This window comes from Dipodomys ordii, unplaced genomic scaffold, assembly GCF_000151885.1.
Source record: "Dipodomys ordii isolate 6190 unplaced genomic scaffold, Dord_2.0 Scaffold79, whole genome shotgun sequence".
NCBI classification, from domain to species: domain Eukaryota; kingdom Metazoa; phylum Chordata; class Mammalia; order Rodentia; family Heteromyidae; genus Dipodomys; species Dipodomys ordii.
In genome coordinates, this window is record NW_012267295.1 from 3,987,224 (window position 1) to 4,012,365 (window position 25,142).

General features: G+C 57.8%; 1 protein-coding gene across 1 annotated transcript in view; it reads left to right on the forward strand.

Annotated features, from left to right (window-relative positions):
- The window catches only part of Card10 (caspase recruitment domain family, member 10), a 34,243-nt gene extending 9,352 nt beyond the window's left edge, over window positions 1-24,891 (forward strand). The window contains exons 5-24 of the mRNA XM_013024803.1: window positions 5-143; window positions 902-1,039; window positions 3,974-4,299; window positions 8,104-8,295; window positions 10,063-10,218; window positions 10,433-10,558; window positions 12,506-12,697; window positions 14,188-14,322; window positions 14,558-14,673; window positions 15,263-15,291; window positions 15,421-15,544; window positions 19,893-20,052; window positions 20,240-20,351; window positions 21,085-21,328; window positions 21,481-21,550; window positions 22,332-22,425; window positions 22,919-23,077; window positions 23,184-23,299; window positions 23,617-23,729; window positions 23,911-24,891. Coding sequence (XP_012880257.1) covers window positions 5-143; window positions 902-1,039; window positions 3,974-4,299; window positions 8,104-8,295; window positions 10,063-10,218; window positions 10,433-10,558; window positions 12,506-12,697; window positions 14,188-14,322; window positions 14,558-14,673; window positions 15,263-15,291; window positions 15,421-15,544; window positions 19,893-20,052; window positions 20,240-20,351; window positions 21,085-21,328; window positions 21,481-21,550; window positions 22,332-22,425; window positions 22,919-23,077; window positions 23,184-23,299; window positions 23,617-23,729; window positions 23,911-24,145 — 2,976 coding nt within the window. The 3' untranslated portion in view covers window positions 24,146-24,891. The remainder of the gene's footprint in view (window positions 1-4; window positions 144-901; window positions 1,040-3,973; window positions 4,300-8,103; window positions 8,296-10,062; window positions 10,219-10,432; window positions 10,559-12,505; window positions 12,698-14,187; window positions 14,323-14,557; window positions 14,674-15,262; window positions 15,292-15,420; window positions 15,545-19,892; window positions 20,053-20,239; window positions 20,352-21,084; window positions 21,329-21,480; window positions 21,551-22,331; window positions 22,426-22,918; window positions 23,078-23,183; window positions 23,300-23,616; window positions 23,730-23,910) is intronic.
- Window positions 24,892-25,142: the final 251 nt, after the last annotated feature.

A 25,142-nucleotide genomic window follows, 5' to 3' on the forward strand; every position in this document is an offset into this window, starting at 1 on the left:
CGAGGGCGTCCGGCACCGGCTGACGCGCGCCCTGAACCCCGCCAAGCTCACGCCGTACCTGCGCCAGTGCCGGGTCATCGACGAGCAGGACGAGGAGGAGGTGCTGAGCACAGTCCGCCTCCCGTGCCGCGCCAACCGCACGGGTGAGCCGCGCCGGCCGCGCCCCGGGGCCCCCTGCCTGCCCGGGGTCCCCTTCTCCACGGCCCTGGGTCGGCCATCGGGTCGCCGATCGCAGCTCAGGCCGGCGCGCGATCGCAGCCCCGGGCCTCAGTCTCCCCGAGGGGGAGTGCACTGTTTGGGGGCGTCCCCCCCTCGTCCTTCTGAGCCCCCTCCGTCCTTCGGGCCGAGCCCACACCGGCGTCGGGGTTTTGTCTGTCTTGGGGGTTCCTCTCCACTTCCGGGACCCACTTTCGAGCCGAGGGGTGGATGTGGTTTCTGGGTTTCTGGGCGAGCCCTGACCCTGGGGTCACAGCTGCTGGCTTTGGCGACTTTCCGGTGCACTTTTGCCCTTTGCCCTTCTGAGTTCCCTCTGTCCCCTCCCCTCCCCCAGTCTCAGCTGTGCTCCCTGGGAGTCGCTTTCCTCCAAGGGTCCGAGTCCCATCCCAGCCTGCGAGCATCCCCTGCGCCCACGGGTCAAACCCCACCCAGAGCTGGCTTAACAATGAGGGCCTCGTAGGCTGGCCTTGGCTGGCCTGTGTCTGCATCTGTGGGGTGGGGCGCTGCAGCGCAGGTGCGTGGGGAGGGGGCGTCTGCTCGTCTGTCTGGGAGATGTGCTGAGACAGGCCCCTGTCTGTGTCACAGCTCAAAAATCTGGGGAACGTGGGCCCTGGAGCGTGGAGGGGGAGACACAGCTGTCCCGGGGCAAGCCCTTGGGCGACCTCTGGATGCACCCCCTCTCCAGGGCGACTGATGGACATCTTGCGCTGCCGAGGCAAGAGGGGCTATGAGGCCTTCCTGGAGTCCCTGGAGTTCTACTACCCAGAGCATTTCACGCTGCTCACCGGCCAAGAACCCGCCCAGCGCTGCTCCATGATTCTGGGTGAGTACATCAGCAGTCAGGCCAGGGCCTTGGCCACATGTGCAGAGGCCCCCTACCCTGTGTCTGCCAGGGAGGCATGCCGCTATTTCTGTTGAGCCAATAGGGAAACTGAGGCAAAACTGAAATGGCTTGCCCAGCACCCCACTTTTAGGGCTCAGGTTCAGAGCCTGCATGACAGCAGGGCTCCTTTTCCTTGGTATTGTTTTCAATACCATATGGTAGCAATTCAACGGCATATAGTTTCTTTTTACTTTTGGTGGATCATGGGGTTTGAACTCTGGGTTTGGGCGCTGTCCCTCAGTCTTCAGCTCAAGGTAAGCACTGTACCACATGAGCCACAGCGCCACTTCCGCTTTTCTGGTGGTTTATTGGAGATAAGAGTCTCGCAGACTTTCCTGCTCCGGCTGGCTTTGAACTGTGATCCTCAGATTTCAGCCACCTGAGTAGCTAGGATTATAGGCATGAGCCACAGGGGCCCTGCTATTTATAGTTTCTTTTTTGTTTTTGTTTTGGTCAGTCCTGGGGCTTGAACTCAGGGCCTGGGCACTGTCCTGAGCTTCTTTTGCTCAAGGCTAGCACTCTGCCACTGGAGCCCACAGCACCATTTCCACCGGCTTTTTCTATTTATGTAGTACTGAAGAATTGAACCCAGGGCTTCATGCATGCTAGGCAAGCACTCTACCACTAAGCCACATTCCCAACCCTTATTATAGGTTCTCAAATTAACAAAAAATTACATCTGGATGTGGTAGTACATACCTGTTATCCCAGCACTGGGGAGACAGAGACAGAAGAAATCACAAGTCTGAGGCCAGCCTGGGCTACATAGCAAGACACTGACTCAAAAACCCTGAAAAGTAAAGTTCAAAGTCTCCAGGTGAGTTTAGATTCACAAGGAAAGGTGGTCTCCCGCTGGTGCCTCACACCTGTAGGCTGAGATCGGAGGATTAAGATTCAAAGCCAGCCCAGGCAGGGAAGTCTGTGAGACTCTTAATTCTAGTTAACCACTCAAAAGCCAAAAGTAGAGCTGTGGCTGAAGTGGTAGGTGCCAGCCTTGAGTGAAAAAGCAAAGGCCCCGAGTTCCCGAGTTCATGCCCCAGTTCCAGTACCTCCCAAAGAAAACCTCATTACAGAAGGCAGCATTTCCTCCTCCTTTGGCTCTGTTCTCTGGTGCAGCATGGCTCATTTTCTTGCCTTAGCAGTCTCACACATCCTGGCTTGGCATGCGTGAGACCCAGTTTTTTTCTCCCCCAGAGTGGCTCATTTCCATGACACTCCCATGCATGTGCACATGTTCTAAGAGACTGCATGTCATGTGATATAAGCCATTTAGTTATCTCTGTTGAGGGATAACTAGATGGCTCCAGTTTTGCATGCTGGGAACACCGTGTGTGTGTGTGTGTGTGTGTGTGTGTGTGTGTGAAATGCTGCCACTGCTCAGAATTGGGGAGGCTTTCCCAAGTGGGATTTCTCGTTGCATATATGGATTATAATGGAGTCTCATCTTGTTATACCCTCGCTAATTCCTGGGATCACTTTTAAGTTTTGTTTTGTTTTGTTTTTTTTCCCAGACTGATAGGTAAAATAATATTGTTTCAGGTTTCCATTTCCTTAAGTGACGCAGTTCAGAGCTTGCTAGGTAGCAGCCCTGGGATCATGACTTGACTGTTCTGTGTCTCGGTGTTTTTGTTTTTTAAGATGGGATGGGGACAGTAGGCGGGACGCCCGTGGCTCACACCTATAAACCTAGCTACCCAGGAGGCTGAGATAGGAGGATCTGATTCAAAGCCAGCCTGGGCAGGAAAGTCCGTGAGACTCTTGTTTTAATTTTTATTTTTGGTCAGTTGTAGGGCTTGAACTTAGAGCCTGGATACTGTCCCTTAGCTTTTTTTCCGCTAAAGACTAATGCTTTACCATTTTGAGCCACAGCACCACTTCTGGTTTTCTTGTGGTTAATTGGAGATAAGAGTCTCACAAACTTTCCTGCCTGGGCTGGCTTTGAGCTTCGATCCTCAGATCACAGCCTCCTAAGTAGCTAGGATTACAGACATGAGCTACTAGCACCTGGCTAGAGACTCTTTTATTAACCACCAGAAAACCAGAAGTAGCACTGTGGCTCAAAGAGGTAGAGTGCTAGCCTTGAACAAAAGAGCTTAGGGACAGTGCTCAGGTCTTGAGTTCAAGTACTACATCCCCCCACCCCAAGAAAAAGGCACAGTGATTGGAAGATCTATATTACAGTGGTGTCAAGTTGACACAAACATTTGACACAAAGGATGAAATGAACAAATGTTAGTGGCTACTCTTCCTGTTATTTTTCTCTTGATTAGCCATGTTTACTTTAGGACTTGCCTATTGATAGATTTCACTCATTTTTCTTCAGTTAACTTGCCTTTTCTTACTGATTTGTAAGAGCTCTTTATATACTATGGCTTTGAGGTTTGTTTGTTTTTTGCGGGTCGTGGGGCCTGAACTCTGGGCCTGGGCGCTGTCCCTCAGCTCTTCCGCTCATGGCTAGCACTCTACCACTTGAGCCACAACACCACTTCTGGTTTTTTCTGCTTATGTGGTGCTGAGGAATTGAACCAGGGCTTCATGCATGCTAGGCAAGAGCTCTACTGCTGAGCCACCTTCCCAGCCCGAGGGTTTTTTCCTTAATACTTGTTCTACTTTCTTCTATTCTTTTGTTTGTCTTTTCACTTCAGTGCCTCTTTCATTTTTTTGTATACTTAAACACTTTTAAAATAGGGGGTTTGTCTACTTTTTCCACTCTTTCCCCCCTCCCCCCTGATTTTGTGCCTTGTTTATGAAGATCTTCCCCACCCTCACATTGCAAAAAGCATTTTCCAGACTTTCCCTCCAGTGATCTTGTGGCCTGGGTCTTTCTGTGTGGTCTGCTGCCTGCCCTGAGCATCCTTTCTCTGGTCCGGACAGACGAGGAGGGTCCGGAGGGCCTCACCCAGTTCCTGATGACTGAGGTGCGCAGGCTTCGGGAAGCTCGCAAGAGCCAGCTGCAGCGGGAGCAGCAGCTGCAGACCCGCGGCCGGGTGCTGGAGGAGGAGCGGGCTGGGCTGGAGCAGCGGCTGCAGGAGCAGCAGCAGGCTCAGGAGCGCTGCCAGCGGCTGCGGGAGGAGTGGGAGGCCGGCAGCCTGGAGCTGCTGCGGCTCAAGGACGAGAACTACATGATCGCCATGCGCCTGGCCCAGCTCAGCGAGGAGAAGAATTCGGCGGTGCTGCGCAGCCGAGACCTGCAGCTGGCGGTAGGTCCTGGGGAGGTGGCCGGGGTCCTAGGGGAAAAAAATGAGGTTCATGTGAATGTAAGCTCGTGTCTCAGAGTCACCAGCCTCTTCACGTAGCTGGGAGTACAGGTGTGAGCTGCTGTGCCATACTCTAGCATCCATGACCTGCTTTTGACCTGGACAAGTCCTATGTAGCTGCTTCATTGTGGTTCTCCCCATGAAACATTGGCATGGGGGGGGGCTATGGATATCTGGAGTCAAGGCCAGGGGTGCTGCTAAGTGCCCTACAGTAACAGGACAGTGCCCACGACAAAGATGTCAGTAGTCACAAGGTGACCAAAGCTTAAGCGTGCTAGGCAGGTGCTCTACCACTTGAACCATGCCTCCAGACTTTTTTGCCTTTGGCTTATTTATCAGATAGGGTCTGGCACCAAGTTGAACTCAGGGGCTTGAACTTGCTAGGCTGGGACTCTACCACTTGTGCCATGCTTCCAGCCTCTTTTTTACATTGGTTGTATTTGAGGTAAGGTCTTTCTTTATACCTCGGCCAGCCCGGGCTGGGAGCCTCCTACATGTGCTCCCCGGTGTTGCTGGGAATGATCGCAGTGCACCCCTCACACCCCGCCACTGTGCTAGGATAACAGGCATGCGCCGCTGCGTTCAGCCACGAGTTGAGATGGGAGTCTTGTGAACTGGTCTTGAACTGTGGTCCCCTGGTCTCTGCCTCTGTAGTCGCTGGAATTACAGGTGTGAGCCACTGCGCTAGGCTTCTGATCAAGGAACTGCCCCAAGCACTAAGGGCTTTCCTGTGCCCAGGGCACACAGCAGGGCTCCAGGAAGCCAGTGGTGTTCTGAAGCCCCCCTAGCCCATGGGCCTCGGGTGGGCCTGTGGGCCTGCAGGGATGCAGGGCCTGTGGATGAGGGCTGACCTGGGGGAGGCTGGAGGTGTGGGTTTATGTGTGACGGGCTACTCTGTTTGATCAGGATGTTGAGGTGGCAGGTGAATGTGGGTGGCTGGTTTGCAGTTGCGAGGTGACCATGGGCCAGCTACTTGGTGTCTGCCATGAAGAGGAGGTTTTCAGAGAGGCGTGGGCAGTCCTGGATGCCGGTCACAGGCCCAGCTCTCTCTCCAGTGAGCAGTGTGGCACGGCACGGCTTTGCTCTCCAGGCCTCAGTCTCCTCATCCTCAAAGCGAAAGATCGTGGGTGAGGATGACAGCGCGATTGTACGTGCTTTACAAACGTATTCTTCACTATTCAGGAGGCTGAGATCTGAAGATCGCAATTCAGAGCCAGCCCGAGCAGGAAAGTCCATAAGCCTTACCTCCGATTAACCACCAAAAAGCCAGAAGTGGAGAATGCCATCCTCGAGTGAAAAAGCCAATGAGTGCATGAGGCCCTGAGTTCAAGCCTCAGTACCAGCAAGGGGCGGGGAGGGGGGGAGAGGGGGAACCCCTGTGCACCAGGCATGGTATTAGGTGCCAGCTGTGCACAGAAACCCTTCCCACTTCCCACAGTGCTGTGTTGGGATTGGACATTGCTGTTGTCCTCATTCCTGGAGGGGAAACTAAGGTACACAGGTGTCACTTAGAGCATTTCCCCAGCAGCAGAGTGTCCTGCTTTGTTCTCTGCATTGCTGAGGTGTGGAGGATCACAGATGGTGGGGGGTGTCTCTGTTCTTTTTCTGAATCTCTCCCCAGAGGGAGAGAGGGCAGCTCTCTCTTTCCTGGCTCAGAGAGCACAATGTCCAGGCTGCTGGCTGGCTTTGCTGGGTCACTCTGTGTCTGTGTCTGTGTGCATGTACGTGTGTGCGCGTGCGCGTGCGCCAATAGTAGAGCTTGAACTTGGCCTGGGCACGGCCTGGGCACTGTCTGTGAGCCATTTTGCGCAGGGCTAGCGCTCTACCACTTGAGCCAAACCTCCACTTCTGGCCTTTTGCCTAATTGGAGATAAGAGTCTCTCAGACTTTCCGCTTTCTTCTTGGCCTGGCTTTTAACCTTGATGCCCAGATCTCGGCCTCCTTAGTAGCTAGGATTAACAGGAGTCAGCTACCATGCCTGGCTTACCTTAGCTTTTTTTTTTTCTTCTGCTGCTCTTCCGTCAGGGAGTTTATAAAGGCATGGCAGGTGGATGGTAACAAGCCCATGGTGCCTGGCTTAGCAGCTTGGGTCCCCTCCCCCCTCGGGCAGGTGTGTGGTGGCTGTGATTTAATACCATGTTTTTTATAAGGTGCAAATTTAATGAGCTGTTCTCTCTAAGCAACATAAACTTGAGACCCGAACGCTATAATTTGGTGCTAAGTGAGTTTGTATGCAGGATTAAACGTATCCAGGTGATCGACAGAGACTCCAGGAGTGGAGTTCTCTGAGCTTATGGGGTGTGGTGCCTGCTGGGGGGGGGTCAGGCGGGGCGGGGGGGGGGAGGTGGCATGGAGTGCGGGGCTGCGGTTGTGGAGAAGGGTGTGATCACGCTGGCCTCTGGGCCTGGCTCTTGCTCCCGAGGATCACAAAGCATGTTTTGTGAGCAGAAAGGAATGTAGGAGTCATGAATATCTTTCCGAGTCTTTGTGGAGGAGGAGTGCACTGTTAATTCATGGACCGGCCCTGTGTGTGTGTGTGTGTGTGTGTGTGTGTGTGTGTGTGTGTCTGTGTCTGTGTCTGTGTCTGCCTGCCTGCCTGCCTGCCTGCCTGTCTGTCTGTCTGTCTGTCTGAGGCCTGGATTCCAAGGGCACCACATGCACATGCAGGCTGGCCGGAGGACCACCCCCTGACAAGTTCACTGTGATTGCTCCCCAACAGTAGCTGCATGTTATGGCCTGGCCGGGTGTGTCTGCAGCCTGGCCGTCCCAGAGCCCACAGGAGCTGGCTTAGAGCTTTGGGAATGCAGCAGAGCGGCCATGTGCAGCCATCCTTGGCTTGGCCCGGCTGCCCACTTCCACCTGTGCTAACCTCTGTTGACTGGCAAAGGTTATGGGTTTTATTTAAAGGGGTGAAGATAGCCAGGCACTGGTGGCTCACGCCTGTAATCCTAGTTACCCAGGAGGCTGAGATCTGAGGATTGTGGTTTGAAGCCAGCAGGACAGGACAGCCTGTGAACTCTTATCTCCAATTAACCACCAGAAAACCGGAAAGTGGCGCTCTAATTCCAAGTGGTAGTACGCTAGCCTTGCACACAAAAGCTCGGGACAGTGCCTAGGCCCTGACGTTCAAGACCCATGACTGACAAAAACACAGCAAGTAAAAAGCTAGAAGTGGAGCTGTGGCTCAAGTGGTGGAGCTTTGATTGGAAAACGCTCAAGGACAGTGCCCATATCCTGTGTTTGAGTCTCAGGAGCGGGACTTGGAAGTTTGGGGGTGAGCCAACAGCCTCAGCTTTTGGCAAGAGACCAAACCCTGTGCACACCTGGTCTGAGTGTGCAAGGAAACAGAGGGACATGGTACACCTGCGTGGGTACAGATGAGACGGTCGTACGACCAGGGGCTGTACCGCCCAAGGCTGCCCTGAATTGAGGCAGGATGGGGCCCAGATATTGCTCCCCTAGTTTTCACAGGCCCCCTTGTCCCCCCTCATGCCGATGAGGCAGGGCAGGTGGAGTGTGTGAATCACACATCGGCCCCTAGCAGAGGTGAAGCAGGGTCCCCGGGGAGGGCACATTGGCCTCCTTGTCCCCCTACCTCCTCCCTGCGAGTCTGTGTTTGCTCAGCCTGCTCCCTCTTCCAGGCAGGTCTGAGGGTGGGGGTGGGGCTCCTGTCAGGCCCCTCTGGGGCCCGGGGCAGTGGTGAGGGGGGTCCCATGGGAGGGAGCTGACGCCTGTCCTGGACCCCAGGTGGATCAGCTCAAGCTCAAGGTCAGCCGGCTGGAGGAAGAATGCGCTCTGCTTCGGAGGGCCCGGGGAGCGCTGCCCGTGGCTGAGGACAAGGACAAGGAGCCAGACAGCGCCGACCTGCTGTCTGAGCTGCGGGCGGAGAACCAACGGCTGACGGCCTCGCTGCAGGAGCTGCAGGAGGGGCAGCAGCAGGTAGGGGTGGCGCTGGGTCCAGGTCATGGGGACAGGGTTTCAAGGCCAGCGCTCTAACTGCTGGAGCCACAGCTCCACTTGCGGCTTTTTTGCTAGTTAATGGGAGATTCCTTCCCCGGGCTGTCTTTGAACTCTGATCCTCAGATCTCAGCCTCCTTTGGAGTGAGGATTACAGGCATGAGCTACGGATGCCCAGCATTGCTTTTTATTGTATGTATGTACGTGTATATGCATATATACAGACATAAGTACATATCTATATATATTTATTTTTTGGTGCCAGTCCTGGGGCTTGAACTCAGGGCCTGAGCACTATCCCTGAGTTTCTGTCTCCAAGATAGTGCTCTACCACTTTGAGGCCCAGCTCCATTTCTGGCTTTTTGGGGTAGTTAATTGGAGGTCAGAATCTCATAGACTTTCCTTCCTGGGCTGGCATCGAACCAGGATCCTCAGATCTCAGCCTCCTGATTAGCTAGGATTAGGCATGAAAAGCCCATGCCTGGCTATTTATTTGTTTTTGTGGATCAGGGCCTTGTACACACTAGACACACAGTGTACCCTGGACCATACCTCCAGCTGTTTTTGCTTTAGTAATTATATCTTTTTTGTGTGTGGGTAGCACTGGGTTTAAACTTTATGTGTGCCAGACAAGTGCTCTACTGCTTGAGCCATGCCCCTGTTCTGGTTATTATTATTATTTTTTTTTTGGTTGGTTGTGGGGCTTGAACTCTGGGCCTGGGCGCTGTCCCTCAGCTCTTCAGCTCAAGGCGAGCGCTCTACCACTTGAGCTACAGCCCACTTCCGGTTTTCTGGTGGTTTATTGGAGATAGGAGTCTCACAGTCTTTCCTTCCCTGGGCTGGCTTCGAACCTGGATCCTCAGATCTCAGCCTCCTGAGTAGCTAGGATTACAGGCGCCTGGCTCTGGTTATTTTTGAGACAGTGTCTTGCTTTTCGCCTGGACTGCAGGCATCCCTGTTCATACTTCCCATAACATCTGGGACGGCGGACATACACCCACCATACACAGCTTTTATGTGCATTAAATTGGGGGTGTCTCATGATTTTTTTTTGCCTGGGCTGGCCTAGAACTGCCATTTTTCCTGTCTCACACGTAACTGGGATGTCAGGCAGTGTCATGACCCAGGAGTTGCTTCTTGCTCGGAGATGTGTAGAACTCTGAGACTCCTGTCTCTGCCTCTGAAGTGGCTGAGACTATAAGCATGTATTACAATACTCATCCCCCAGACATTGGGTTTTTCAGATAAGGGTTGGCTCTGTGGCCTAGACTGGCCTTGAACAGTTTTTCTCCTGTCTCAGCCTCCTGAGTCCTTGTATTACAGGTACACACTACCATGCCTGTCCTTCTTGGGGTTTGTGGAGGGGTTTTGACTCTGAAGAGGTTGAGGCTGAGTGCTTGCTTGGCATCTCTTGTTAGGTCAGTGATGGAGTGGGCCAGCCACACAGAAAGGGAGGGTGGGGCTGGGGTACTGGCTGGGCTGTGGGTCTAGGGGCTAGACCTGGGGCCTATGGTCAACTGCTTGACAATTGTATGTGAGAGGTGTCAGATGGATCCGCAGCCGCCAGCTGTTGTCCTGCGTGCTGGGGCCTGGGTGCACCTCATGTTGTGACCCCGCCGTGTCCTGGAGGGTGGGCAGGCCCGTGCTGCCACGCCGACTCTCCTCCTCGCTAGGTCTTGGTGGCAGAGGGAGGGTGTATGTGTATGTGGGGGGATGAGGGCTGAGGTGGCTCTGCTCTCGGCCCCCCAGGAAGCCAGCCGGCCGGGGGCCCCAGGCTCGGAGCGCATTCTCCTCGACATCCTCGAGCATGACTGGCGTGAAGCGCAGGACAGCAGGCAAGAGCTGTGCCAGAAGCTGCGCGCCGTGCAGGGGGAGCTGCAGTGGGCCGAGGAGCTGCGGGACAAGGTAGGGCACGCCCCCTCCCCGCCCACTCCTCCCCCTGCCCTCTGCCGGTGCCCTGGCCTGCGGGGGTGAGGCCCCAGGCAGTGGTTCAGACCATCGGCCTAGGCACATGGGCTTGTGTCACAGGGCATGGGCAGCTCACTGGGCCTGTTAGGGACAGGCTGGGACGTCCCCTGCACGGCCCTGAGCCTCCCCTCCCACCCTGCCCACACCACAGTACCTGCAGGAGATGGAGGACCTGCGGCTGAAGCATCGCACACTGCAGAAGGACTGCGACCTGTACAAGCACCGCATGGGCACCGTGCTGGCCCAGCTGGAGGAGGTGGAGAAGGAGCGGGATCAGGTGAGCCTAGCTACTAGATGCTAGATCTAGTTCTCAGAAGAGAAAGGGGGCCGGGAGCTGGTGGCTCACGCCTGTCCTCCTAGCTACTCAGGAGGCTGAGAGCTGAGGATCGTTGGTTCAGAGCCAGCCCGGGCAGGAAAATCCATGAGACTCTTTTTTATTTTTGTTTATTTATTTATTTTTGTCGGTTATGGGGCTTGAACTCTGGGCCTGGGTGCTGTCCCTCAGCTCTTCAGCTCAAGGCGAGCACTCTACCACTTGAGCCTCAGCGCCACTTCCGGTTTTCTGAGATAAGAGTCACAGGGACTTTCCTGCCCGGGCTGGCTTTGAACCTCGATCCTCAGATCTCAGCCTCCTGAGTAGCTAGGATGACAGGCGTGAGCCACTGACACCTGGCATGAGACTTATCTCCAGGTAACCACCAGAAAACCAGAAGCGGAGCTGTGGCTTAAGCGATAGAGCACTAGTCTTGAGCGGAAAAAGCTAAGGGATAGAATCTAGGCTTTGTGCCAGGTGCTGGTGGCTCACACCTTGTAATCCTAGCTACTCAGGAGGCTGAGATCTACGGATCACAGTTTAAAGCCAGCCAGGGCAGAAAAGTCCCCAGGAGACTCTTATCTCCAATTAACCACTTGGAAACCAGAACTGGGCTGTGGCTCAAGTGATAGAGTACTAGTCTTGAATGGCAAAGCTAAGGGGTAGAAACCAGACTTTGAGTTAGAGCCCTGGTATACAGGGTTGGAGTTAGGGGCTGAAGCCTCTCTTTGCTCACACTGGGACAAGCTCACATTGGCTGCCCCGGGGTGCAGCCGGGGTCAGGCCTCAGACACTAGCCAGGCCACTTCCCAGCAGGGCCCTTGTGCCCTCGGTACGTCACCAGGCTGCTGCCCCAGCCCTGCCTTGTCCTTCAGTTCTGCAAGTCTAGTCCCTCACCTCACTGGCGCTCTCCGCAGTGACAGAGCTGTGTCTGCACCCTTCCTTGGGAATCCTTGTTCCCTGACTGGCCAGGAGAGTGGGGCCTCAGGCATGTGCTGAGAAAGAAATTCTCCGAAGTTTTGGCTTAGTTCCTGGCATCACAGCCTTGTCTCCTGTCAAGGCGTGGGGGCGGGGGGGAGGTGATTCCTTAGTGCCCTGGGCGGGAAGGAGGAGGAGGAGATGGAGGAGGAAGGTTTCTGGGCTGGTACTAGAACTTGAACTCTGGGCTTGGCACTGTCTCTTAGATTTTTTTGCTCAAGGCTGGTGCTTCAGCCATAGCTCTACTTCTGGTCTTTTGCTGGTTAATTGGAGATAAGAATCTCACAGACGGGCTGGGAAGGTGGCTCAGTGGTAGAGCGCTTGCCTTGCATGCCTGAGGCCCTGAGTTCGATTCCTCAGCACCACATAAGCAAAAAGAAAAAAAGCCGGAAGTGGCGCTGTGGCTCAAGTGGTAGAGCACTAGCCTTGAGCTGAAGAGCTGAGGGACAGCGCCCAGGCCCAGAGTTCAGGCCCCACGACTGGACAAAAAAAAAAAAAAAAAAAAAAACTCACAGACTTTCCTTCCCAGGCTGGCTTTGAACTTCAATCCTCAGATCTCAGCCTCCTGAATAGCTGAGATTACAGGTGTGAGCCACCAGTGCCTGGCTCATGGTTGTTTTTGTGTGGGTGGTGGTGGTGGGAGGGGTTGTGGGGCTTGAACTCTGGGCCTGGGCACTGTCCCTGAGCTCTTCAGCTCATAGCACTCTACCACTTGAGCCACAGCACCACTTCTGATTTTCTGGTGGTTCACTGGAGATGAGAGTCTCATCTTTCCTGCCTGGGCTGGCTTTTACCTGCCATCCTCAGAGCTCAGCCTCCTGAGTAGCTAGGATGATAGGCGTGAGCCGCCGGCCCGGCATCATAGCTCTGTTCTTGCACGAGGGCCATCCCGCTGTGGTTCCTTCAGCGGGGGGTTCCCCTGGCTCTCTCCAGGCCATCCAGAACCGTGACCGGATCCAGCTGCAGTACTCACAGAGCCTCATCGAGAAGGATCAGTACCGCAAGCAGGTGCGGGGCCTGGAGGCCGAGCGGGACGAGCTGCTGACCAGGCTCACCGGCCTGGAGGGCACCAAGGCCCTGCTGGAGGCGCAGCTGCAGCGGACCCAGGGAGGCTCCTGCCTCAAGGTGAGCCTCAGCCTGGGGGCGGGGGAGGCTGGGCGCCCTCAGGTGGGGGGGGCATGGCGGGGGGGCTGCCTAGGCCTGTAGCTGGGAGTGGGGTGGTCGGTGAGCAGGATGGGGCACACGGCTGGCTGAGTTTCTGGGACACAAGGGTAAATTGAACTGTCTCTCTTTTGCTTTTTCCTTGCTGCTGGGACTGGGTTGGACTCAAGGCCTGGATGCTGTCCCTGAGTGTTCTACCACTTGGGCCATAGCTCCACTTCTGGCTTTTTGGTGGTGAGTGGGTGGTTAGTTGGAGATAAGGGTCTCATGGACTTTCCTGCCTGGGCTAGCTGCAAATCATGATCCTCACATCTCAGTCTTTTTTTTTTTTTTGCCAGTCCTGGGGCTTGAACTCAGGGCCTGGGCACTGTCCCTGAGCTTCTTTTGCTCAAGGCTAGCACTCTACCACTTGAACCACAGCCTTACCTCTGGCTTTTTCTGTGTATGTAGTACTGAGGAATTGAACCCGGGATTTCATGCATGCTAGGCAAGCGCTCTACCACTAAGCCACATTCCCAGCCCAGATCTCAGTTGCTAGAGTGACCAGGATTCTAGGCTTACATTGTGAGTTGTCTTTGTACTCACATGGGCCAGCATGGGTGCTGGGTCTGTCTGTAAGCCCACAGGATGCAAGACAGTCCTCAGGCACAGGGTAGGTTGGAAGTCAATCCCTTTCAGGCTCAGAACTGAGAGGGTTGGGGGATGCATTAGGTCAGCCAGGCAGCCCTGGAGAGGAGAATCTCCAAACCTTGAGTAAATCAGACACCAGCCCTCCAGCTGCTGCCCCTCGGGGGCCTTGTCCTGTCCTGTCCTGGGTTGCTTGATCACAAGGAGGCCAGGATGGAAGCAGAGAAGACCTGAGGCTGCAACCACTCACGTGTCAGGACCTTCAGTGACTCTTTGATCTCCTAGTCCCCTGTAGTCAGCTCTGCGTGACTCAGCATTTACAAGCCTGGAATGAGTCTTAGTCCTGCCCCAGGGCCTTTTCACTTGCCAGTGTGTCTGCTGGAACCACACTCTCTCCTGTACCTACCCAGCGCTGACAAAAGGTGGAGTGCTCTGTTCTAACTTTCAGCCAGGAGCTAGACTCTTTATCTCCATCTAACCAGCCAAAAGCTGGAAATAGAGGTGTAGTTCCAGTGATAGAGCACCAGCCTTGAACAAAACAGCTAAGCTCTGAGTTCAAGCCCCATTACAATACAAAGCACTTTTTTTAAAAAATGGAAAGTGCTGTGGGCCCTGGGCTGGGAGGGGCCCTCCTTGGGTCTCTATCCAGGCCCAAGTGCTGTTACTGTTCCTCTTCTGGTCCTGTTTGTTCCTCCTCCTGTGGGCTGAAATCTGGGTTCCCCCGGCCCAGCTCTGCCCTGGGCCTGGGGTGTGGCTGTAACTGGCTGTGTGGCTGGTCTGGGCCCAACCTTGCTCGTCCCCTCCCCTCCCCTCCCCTCCTCTTCTAGGCCTGCGCCTCCTCCCACTCTCTGTGCTCCAACTTCAGCAGCACCTGGAGCCTCAGTGAGTTCCCCTCCCCCCCGGGAGGCCCGGAAGCTGCCTTGGGGGAAGCGTGCACCTCGGGATCTGAGCCCTACACCTTGGTATGACCCCCCGCCCCCCCCACGGGAAAGCCGGTAGCAGTGAGTGCTGCAGCTCGTTCCCAGTGCCACTGTGTGGGAGAGGGGGACACAGGGCCCGCGGGGCGCTGCCCAGGCCGGGCGCCCGCAGCTGTGGTCTTGCTCCTGTCCGGACCCGGGTCCTGTCTGTGGAATGGGCACGGAGCCGGGGGTGCAGGGGGCTGGGCAGGGGTGACCAGGCCCTGCCCTGGTGTTGTAGGATGAGGCCACAGACAGCGAGAAGGAGATCAACCGCCTCTCCATCCTGCCCTTCCCCCCCAGCGCGGGCTCCATCCTCCGCCGGCAGCGAGAGGAGGACCCTGAGCCCCCCAAGAGGTAAATAGGTTGGTGACTCGGGAGCCCCAGGGTGGTGGACCTACTTGCGGCCCTTCCCGGGAGCCCTGGAGCCAATCAGGACCTGGAGGCCCATCCCCAGATGGCCCTCCGGGGGCCTAGGAGGTGACGTGGGCGCAGAGGGCTCGGCCTAGCCCCGTCCTCAGGCCGGGGTCACCCCCTAGGGGAAGAGCAGAGAGCAGGGTGGGAGGTCTCCCATGGGGCCCCTCAGTGGCCTTCTGAGGGGAGCATGTGCTCTCTGAGGTCCTGTCTGGGGAGGGCGCCCTCATTGGAGAGGTGACCTTATAGTCAGAGAATGGAAGACACGAAGCGAGATGGGGGGGTGACGTCGGGGGGGGCTCCTCGGAGGAGGGGGCACAGAAGAAGCTGGCCCTGAAGGCGGGGACAGCTGTGGCACGTGTGACGGAGGTCACATGTGACTTTAGGGGAGCGGGGTGGCAGCACCCTAGGTCTAGCCTGCGTTTGTTTGGGGATGGCAGGACCTTTTTTGTCCTCTTGGGGGCACCGGGGGCAGAGGGGGACAGAGAGCCCTGAGCGCCTCACCTCCTGCCCGCCTCCTCTTCTTCGCCAGGTCCTTCAGCAGCATGTCGGACATCACAGGTAACTGTGGGGGGCACGGGGCTCATGGCGGGGCTGTGGTGCCTGCCCCACCCCTTTCCCTACCAGGCAGAGCCCTGGCCGGGCGGCAAGGCCCGTTGGAGGCTCCTGACTTGTCCTCTGCCTCCCCAGGGAGCGTGACACTTAAGCCCTGGTCTCCAGGACTGTCCTCCTCGTCCTCCTCCGACAGCGTGTGGCCCTTGGGAAAGCCCGAAGGCTTCCTGGGCCGGGGCTATGGCCTGGGTCTCTTCAACAGGTAGGTGGCCGCCTGGGCTGGGAGAGCGGGGGACGGGCCACCGGGGCTTAGTGGGACAGGGACCAGGCAGAGGCAGCCCCAGAAGAGCAAGTTCCTAGAGCTGGGAGCAAACCTGTCATCACTGTGCCTGGCCTGTGCGGCCCGGGTCAGTTGTTTCCCCTCCCACGCCTCAGTTTCCCCACTGGTTGAACCACCTGATGATCTCTTCGGCCTGTGAGTGGTTTGCGTTTATGATTCTCAGAGCCCAGCAGGCACGTAGTAGATGCTCAGTAAACAGTAGCTGCTATTGGGTGCCTCCCACCTCCTGGCTGGATCAGGCCCCCGGTGGAGCTTCTTGCAGGGGTAGGGTGGGAGGAGCGGGAGGGACACCTTGATGGCCCTGGATCCTGGCTGCCCAGGAGCTGGAAGTAGTCACAAAACACTAGCACAGGGCGTGCTGTTGGCTCACTGTGGCTAGTGGATCTAAGGGGTGGGGGCCAAAGGGGGGGCACTGGGAATGTGACCTTTGGCCTCAGCAGCTGTAGAAAGAACAGAGACTGCGGGGTGTGGAGTCCCTGAGGAGGGGAGGCGGGAGATGGGGAAAGGGGAAAGCCAGGCTGGAGGGAGTCACTGGGGGCTCGGTGGGTGGACTTCAAGCTCCTGGGAAGCTTGGGAAGGTCTTGCTATGATGATGCTACTCTGGCTGGGAGAGGTTGAGGATCTTTCCCCAGGTCACACAGCTGAGGTGTGCCAGGGCTAGGTCTCCAGGGAGCTGCCTAGGTTTGGGTTCGGAAAATCGGTGAGCAGCAGAGCTGAAGGGGTGATGCTGGCTTCCTAATGGGTCTGGGGTGGGGGGCCTCCAGCTCCCTGCCTCCCAGAGGCAGCCTGGCCTGGCCTGTGCAGGGCCCTGCCCCCACCCACATCCCGGCAGCTACATTGTTTCTGCCTTCCAGGACGCGCTTCTGGGGGAAGGGGCGGAGGCGCCTCCCTTCCTGCCTGCCTGGGCGCTTCCTCCAGCCTGGACCTGCAGCGGGGGTCCTGGCTGCCGGCCAGGGGCCTCCAGGATACAGCCCTGGGAGCAGGAGGGCCTGGCTCTGTCCTGCCCCAGGGGGGACCGTGTCGGTCACCTCTGCTGTTCCTGGAGAGGGGGGAGTTGGAGGAGGAATGCAGGTTAGGCCTGGGGCTGGGTGGCTGAGAAGAAAAGGAGATGGATGGATGGACAGGCCCTCTCTAACGGGGCGACGGCCTGGACCCTCAGGCGAGTCGGCTTCCTGCACTGGGCTCTCAGTCTGTCACTGCCGGGCAGTGGGTTGGGCACTTAATTTCTCAGTCCTCAGTCTCTGCTCTGAGAAACAGTGCATTCCAATAGTGCCTGTCTACCGGACCACTGGGGGTGAGGGGGTCCCGTGTTCCTCCTCCCCAGCCTGGCCCAGGTGTTTACAGGACTGGGATTTGTAGCCGCATTATCATGGGAGAACAGCAGCGGCTCAGAGAATCAGGTGTTTGTTCTAAGTCACAGGCCTGTGACCCCTCGGTCAAACCTTGCTTGCCTGATGTGCTGGGCACCATGCTGGGTGCCTCTCTCCCCTTCCTGCCATCTCTTCCCCTCCGCTCCCCTGAGCCCCCTCCCCTCCCCGTGCTCCCTCCTCTGGGCACGTGGGGCAGTGGCCAGGGCTGGAGATGGAGAGATGGCTGGGGTAGGGGACCAGGAAGAGCCCAAGAGTGAGTGGAGGCCCTGGGTGAGGAGAGGCAGGGCACGGGGCCCTGGAGAGGGCTCCCCCGCCCCAATCCCTGCCAGGCCACACCCCTGCCTGCACACAGACGATTCCAGAACCTCCTGTCCCCACAGAAGAGCGTTCGCATGGTCTTTGACTCCCATTCCCTGCCAGCTGTACCACCTTGGGCAGGCCATACCTCCCCTGTGCCTCAGTGTCCCTTGTCACCGTAGCCCTCCCTGGGGGTTTGGAGGGAGGACGTGTCGTCGTTGTCATCATGGATATGTTTCAATCTCAGGGTCCCAGACTCCTGACCAGTGCGGAGCCGCCACGTTTCCCATGGTGCCCCGGGGCAGGGCGCTGAGTGAGGCCGGTGCCCTGTGTGGCCCAGAGCTGGCAGACTCCCAGTTCTCATTCGCTCATGACCTGACCCCTGACCTGACTGGGGGGGGTGGAAGCTCCCCCACATTGTGCAGGGGCAGTCAGTGGCCAGTGTACTCCCCCCTGCTGCTAGACAAGAGGGGTCTGTGTACATCCTGCTCCCAGCAACCCCAGGCCAACGGCAGGGGCTCAGGGACATCACTGGGTCCTTTGGGGACCTGGGAAGGTTGGCTGAGGTAGTCGTGGAGGGGGGTGGGGCATGCAGAGCAGGATGTTTAGGGAACAGCAGGAATTGGCAGGAAGACAGACTGTGCATGTATGTGTGTGTGTGTGTGGGGACAGGCCCGGAGCTGGAATTGCAGGGGTGAGGTGGGCAGGGGCAGGTGTCTGTGGCAGTGAGCAGTTTGCAGGAAAACTGAAGCTATGACAGACTCCGAGCATCGGCTGAGCAGCCGGGGTGTGACCTGTGTTCTGCTGGCCACACCTACACTGGGAGAAGCCCGGGCTGCCACACACAAAGGCTGCCTTGACCTGGGAGGAGGCAGGCTTCTGGTTTTTGTTTTTGTTTCCCTCCTATCCCACTAGCAAAACATAGCCAGTCAGGACCCCGCTGACCCCGGGTCTGTCTGCCTGTAGTATTTTTCCTTTGCTTTGACCCCTGTATTCAATGTGGTAGAGGGATCATTGTCCTTACTCCGTGTGTGTGTGTGTGTGTGTGTGTGTGTTACACTAAGGTGTGAACTCAGGATTGTCCCTAAAAGCTTCTTTTGCTGGAGGCTAGCACTGTACCACTGAGCCACAGCTCTACTGGCTTTTTTTTTGGTGGCTAATTGGAGATAGGAGTATCATGGACTCTTTTTGCCAATCCTGGGGCTTGAACTCATGAGCCTGGGCACTGTCCCTGAGCTTCTTTTGCTCAAGGCTAGCACTCCACCACTTGAGCCACAGTGCCACTTCTGGCTTTTTCTGTGTATATGGTGCTGAGGACTTGAACTCAGGCGAGCACTCTACCACTAAGCCACCTTCCCAGCCCTCATGGGCTTTTTCTGCCTGGACTGATTTGCCCTCATCTTACTGACGAACAAGACCTGGCTCATGTGCATGTGTCCCTAGCACAGATTTCCCAGGGGCGTGGGGTCCTTCTAGTGCATTCTTCCCAGGCCTCTCACCTCACTTCGCCAAGCCAGGACACAACCAACCCCGCATGCCCAGCTCTGCTTTGCCTCAGGGACAGCGATGGAGACCAAGAGGGCCAAGAGGAACCCGGGCTCCCCAGGGGCGCTGATCAGTCCTTGCAACTTTGGCTACCCTAGACGGGCAGCAGGGGGCAGTGTGGCCAGATGTGTGCTCCAGCTGCCAGGCACCGCTCCCTCTGGGGCCAACCCTAGTTCACTCGGGATCAGTTGGTTTGCCAACCTGGCCACAGAGTCTTCTCAGGTCTCAGCCAGGGACAGGCAGGGTGCTGTCGCCATGGGCACCTTGGTGACTCCGTCTTAGCCATCAGTGGCTTCCACTGCTCAAGGAAGGCTAGGTGCCCAGGTGTCCACCCCAGGGAACCTCACACCACCTATGCTCCCAGCATGGCAGGTCTGTGTTTATCCTAACAGCACCCCCCACCCACCCTTGTTGGATTGAGAAAAAGCACCGAGGGGGCTCCTCTGTGCGTGGGAAAGTGAGTGTGGTGTTAGGGACACACACAGGGCTGGCTGGCGATCGAGGCCTTCTTCCCGAAGGACAGGACAAAGGAAATGCGCAGTGGCGGCAAGGGACGATCGGTGTATGTCTGCAGCAAGCTGTGTGCACTGCATGGGCAGGGCTGTGTCTGGGGAGAGGGCATTTTGGTTTTTGTGGTATACTAGGGCTTGAACTCAGGGCCTGGGCACCTCTCATAGTGGTTTTGTTCAAGGATGGCATTCTTCTTACGCCACCAGCTCTACTTCTGGCCTTTAGGTGGTTAATTGGAGATGAGTCTCACAGACTTTTCTGCTTGGGCTGGCTTCAAACTGATCCTCAGATCTCAACCTTCGGAGTAGTTAGGATTACAGGCTTGAGCCACCAGTGCCTAGCTAAAGGCTGCTTTTGACTTGGATCCTGAAGGAGCAGAAGCATCTTCCCGGCAGAATGTGGACAAGGAGAGCAGTCCAGGCAGTGGACAGCACAGGGGAGCACGGCTGGGAAGGGACTCCTGGCAGCCCCTGTTCTTCTGCAAGAATACCGAACTGTGTCCAAGTCCCACTTGAATCCTAATTCCCATCCTCTTCCTCCTTTCTCAGATCTCTGGCCATCCGAATGTCTGGCTGGAGCCCCCCAGGTGGCCCAGAATCCCAGGACAAGAGTCCAGATAACCTATCGTTCCTCGGGGACAGATGGTCTGGGGCGGTGGTTCGGAGGGTACTTTCCGGGCCTGGGTCTGCTGGGACAGAACCAAGAGAGGTGAGGCGCTGGGGGTAGAGTTTGTTCATTAACCAGTGCTGGAGCAGGGGCAGATGGAGCTTCTGGTGATTGGCTAGAGCAGAAGCAACTGGGTATTAATTGAAATCTGATTGGGTAGGGAGTGGGGGGTGGGCGGGACTGACTTGACAAGTCCAAGTTTCACTCACAAATGGGTTATCTGTCTCAGCCCAGGGCAGAAGCTGCTGGTCTGGAGGGGCCCAGCCTGGAAGCAGAGGCTCAGCAGAGGACCTTGCCCTGGAGCCAGGTGACCACACTGCCCTTCCCACGGGACTCTAAAGGTAAGCTTGGCCTAGGGGAGGTCCTAGTAGATGAGGGTTGTGGGGTGGGGGCAGGGAGGGAGGAAGGGGTGGTGGTGGCCCCGTGCCGGGCAGTGCTTGCCTTTTTGGGCTGTTCTGCTCTTTCTCTGTGCAGTGCTCAGAAAGCAGTTTATTGTGTAAGGGGCTGGGCACTGGTGGTTCACACCTGTAATCTCAGCTACTCACCAGGTTGAGATCTGAGGATTGTGGTTCAAAGCCAGCCCAGCATGAAAGTCATTGAGACTCTTTTTTTTGGGGGGGGGGGTCATGGGGTTTGAACTCTGGGCCTGGCTGCTGTCCCTGATCTCTTCAACTCAAGGTGAGCACTCTACCACTCGAGCCACAGCACCATTTCCGATTTTCTGGTGGTTCATTGGAGATAAGAGTCTCACGGACCTTCTTGCCCAGGCTGGCTTTGAACCATGACCCTCAGATCTCAGCCTCCTGGGTAGCTAGGATTATAGTCGTGAACCACCTGTGCCCAGCGTCCTTGAGACTCTTAATATTCAATTAACCAGCAAAAAGCTGAAAGTGGAGGTGTGGCTCATGTGGTAGAGCACCCGCCTTGAACCAAATAAAGCTAAAGGACAGCCTCCAGGCTCTGAGTTCAAGTCCCAGTACGGGCACAAACACAACAAGGAAGCCATGGGGGATCCTGGCAGGACTGTGTGGTGGCTCCACTGAGACCACTTCTTGGCCTCCTTGCCCTTCCCAGCCTGCCGGTCCTTCCACGAAGCCTTAGATGCCTGGTCAAAGGCACCGGGTGCGGAGCCGTTCTACATCCGAGCCAACCTCACCCTGCCCGAGCGGGCAGACCCCCATGCCCTCTGCGTGAAAGCCCAGGAGGTCCTGCGGTTGCTGGATCCTGGGTACAAGCGGCGGCAGCAGTGGTTCTGTGCCAGGGTGGATCCTCTCACTCTGTGGGACCTGGATCGAGGCACTGTGCCCAATTATCAGAGGTGATGCTGAGCTTGGAGCTAGCAGGGGTGAGGGTGTGGGGGGGCTCGGTTTCCCCTGTCACCCCCTCTGTCCCCTGGGGCAGGGCAGGTGGAGGGACAGTCGGGAGGCCCTTCCTTTCCTTTCCTCAAGGTCACCTGATGTCTCCCCCCAGAGCCCAGCAGCTCCTAGAAATCCAGGAAAAATGCCTGTCCTCCAGCCGGCACCGGAGCCCACGCAGTAACGTAAGCAGGGCAGGCCGGGCAGGGCCTGGGGAGAGCTGGACAGCAAGGGTGGCATCCAGAGGATGGGTGGGCTCTGTGTTCTGGCAGCCCTGGGGTGGGGAATGGAGCCAGAGTACACCTCGCTGCTTCAGAGACTTAGTTGATCACCTACTATGTGCCAGTAAACAGAAGGTTTTCCCTGCCAGGGTGGTTGAGATGGAGTGCACCCATGCCCATCTCAGCATGGTGGGTGTATAATGCTGACAACACAGCAGTCATCTTCCCTTCTCTAGCCTGGGCAGGGCCTGAGCCAGGTCGGCCTCGTCACTGTGGGCCTAAGAGGTTAGGTCCCTGCAGAAACTCCTTAGTGGAGAGCTGGCTGGGTGTGGGACGGACGACCTGGGGGTGGACCAGCATCTGAGCCTCTCTGGTCCTCTCTGCTACCTCCTGTCCAGTCCATGGGGCAGTTTTGAGAGGCTGCCTTGCTACTCTCCTGAACCGAACACAGCTCCATTCTGGTGTGGACCTTCTGGGCCTGTTAGGCTTGGGGACCATTAGGGCTGCTGTTCTCAGCGGTTCCCTTCATCTTTGAATGCCAGATCACATGGCTGGCTCATTGGAGGTGTCAGTGTGGGCTGGGCTGTCAGGGAGGGGCGTTGGTACCCACGCTGGGTCTGCTGGGGAGCCTGGAAAATGGTGGTGGATGGGGCCTGCTCTGCCCTGCCCACAGCCCCTTGTACCCTCCTCCCCTGGTGGGGGGCAGTGGCCTCTCTGCTGACCTCCTCTTTCCTGCTTTCCCCAGCTGAAGAAGCGAGCTCTGGGTCTGGTGAGGCCCAAACCTGCAGGGGGTGCGGCAGGGGACTCCCCAGAGCAGCTGCTGCAGGAGCCCTGCTCAGGTGAGGGGGCAGGGGTTGGGGGGCATCTCCCAGGTCCCCCAGGAGTCCTGCGGCTTGAACTCCGAGCCTGGGCACTGTCCCGCAGCTTTTTAAAAACTCACCGCTGGTGTTCTACCACTTGAGCCACGCGTCCAGCTTTTTTGCTGGCTATTTGTCTAGTCTGACTTTGAACCATGATCCTTTGATCTGAGCTTCCTGAGTAGTAGCTGGGATGACGGGCCTGAGCCACCAGGCCTGGCTCTGATGGGCCTTTAAAGCCTCTCAGTGGTTGCTAAGTGAGGAATGGCCTGTAGGGGGCAGGGGTGAGGCAGAGGGTCAGGGAGGTCACCACTGTCAAGGTCGGGGCGGGGGGGGGGGACAGCTGTGCTACGGTGTGCGTGTGTAAGCGTGTGCATGTACATGTGCACGGGTGAGGGGAGATGCTGGTAGTGGCGTGAGGAGGGGAAGAGGGTCTGGGCTCTGGGCCTCTCATCCACTGTCTTCCCTGCTACAGAGCCAGAGGGGAGCCTCAGACCCTACAGCCTGGTGCGGCCGCTGCTGGTGTCGGCGTTGCGGCCTGTGGTGCTGCTGCCGGAGTGCCTGGCGCCCCGGCTCATCCGCAACCTGCTGGACCTGCCTAGCTCCCGGCTGGATTTCCAAGTGTGCCCTGCGGGTGAGCGCGAGGTCTGGGCAGGGAAGGCTGGATGGCATGGGGGGAGGGGTGGGACGCGGGACCCAAACACCCAGCCCCGCGTCTGCCTCTTCCTCTCTCCCTGCAGAAAGCCTCTCTGGGGAGGAACAGGGCCCGGCCTCCGCTCCCGGGGCCCCCAAGGCCCAGCTTGTCACCCCCGGGCTGGGCAGCAGGATCCGAGCCATCCAGGAGTCCGTGGGGAAGGTAGGGACAGAGAGCACCCCAGGGCCACCTTCTGGGCTCCTGGGAGCCCTTGCACGGGGCCTCTGCACTCCTGTGATCACCCTGGAGGGACATCCTTGTCTTCCAACTGGCCTCTCTCCTGGGGAGCCGGGTCAGGGCCTGCAGGGCAGTGGGGGATGGGTGGGTGGGGTGGACTCCCTCCTAGAGATGGGGGGGGGTGGTCCGGGGCCAGAGCAAGGACATGACCTTTCTCCAGGTCAGCAGAGAGCCCATGTGTCCGGCTCTCTACTCACGCCTGGGAAGAGGGCCAGGGGTAACTTGGGGTCCCTCCTGCACAGAAGCACTGTCTGCTGGAGCTGGGGGTGCGGGGTGTGCACGAGCTGGTCCAGAGCGAGGTCTACCCCATTGTCATCCACGTGGAGGTGACGGAGAAGAATGTCCGAGAAGTCAGGTGAGCGCAGGGGCCGGCTCTCTCTGTGGACATTTCTGCCTCCATCCCAGAGGCCGTCTGTCTGTCTGTCCTGCCTCCCTCCCTGTCCGCTCCTCCCTCAGACTCATGGCTTTGTTTCCGTCTGCCCGTCTGTGTGCTGGCTGACCTGGCCGCGCCTGCGCGCTCTCTGCTCTCTCCGCAGGGGCCTGCTGGGCCGCACGGGCTGGCGGGACTCGGAGCTGCTACGGCAGTGTCGGGGCACAGAGCAGGTGCTCTCGGGGCTGCCCTGCTCCTGGGTGCAGGTGCCGGCGCACGCATGGGGCCACGCGGAGGAGCTGGCCAAGGTCGTGCGGGGCCGCATTCTGCAGGAGCAGGCCCGCCTCGTGTGGGTAGAGCGAGGCACCGTCTGCAGCAGCAGCAACAGCAGCGAGGCCTGAGGGGCCGGTGCCTGGGTCTGTCCTGCATCTGACACGGGAGCCTCCTCCATCGGATGCCTGGCCTCCTCCATCGGATACCCGGGCCTCCTCCATCTGACACCCGGGCCTCCTCCATCTGATACCCGGGCCTCCTTCCACATTGCAGGAGCTGCTAGCTAGAGGACCCTCTGTGGTGGAGTGAGTCTTTCCTCCTGGGTCTCCCCGGCCCTTGGGTTCTGCAGTGTGGACCCCTCGGCCTGGCCTCCCACTCTCCTGTTGGTCGCTGGCCCATGGCCATTGACCGGCAGAGCCCGACTCAGTGCTGGCCCTGCACTTGCTGCTCTGGGCCTTCCACACTCCCACTTGGTCTCAGTGTGCATCTGTGTCCCCTTCTCGAAGGCTCCTCACCCCTGGGCAGCGTTTGCAGGAGTTCTCCCCTGGGGGTGGGCGGGGCTCTGGCTCTGCCCCTCCCCCCGGGCGCAGGAGGCTGCCCTGTGTGACTCCACCCGTCCACCGCCCCTTCCCTGTCGGTGGATATGGCCGCTTTGTCCACCTGTACCTGTCCTGTGTATCTGTGCTTCTGTCCCACCCCAACCCCCGGCACTGGGCACTCACACTTGTGTGTGTTCTCAGTGCACACTGTCTCAGGCCCTGCCTTGGAGGGGAGGGCGAGGGGCGCGGCTGCTCGGCCACCAGAATGTACGCCCGGACGTTCCTCACGGGCCTTTTCCACTAAGCTGCACACTATGGAACATTAAACACTGTTTGTCATAGGTCGAGTGGCGTCTGCCTGCTTGCAGCCCTGGCCTGGGGCTTCCCCTCCACGGCTCCCTTCTGTCCCTACCCCCAGCCCCGGCTGATGTCACCTTTCAGGTGCTGGGTCCCTGTGGGGTCAGATTTCCCTCCTGACTTCTCCAGAGCCGCCTGCCATCTGTGCCATCTGGGCCGGCATCACCTTACCTGCCCCGCGGCAGGCGGTGGACCCCGCAGACGGGCCCCCAGCGTGTGCCTCTGCGCG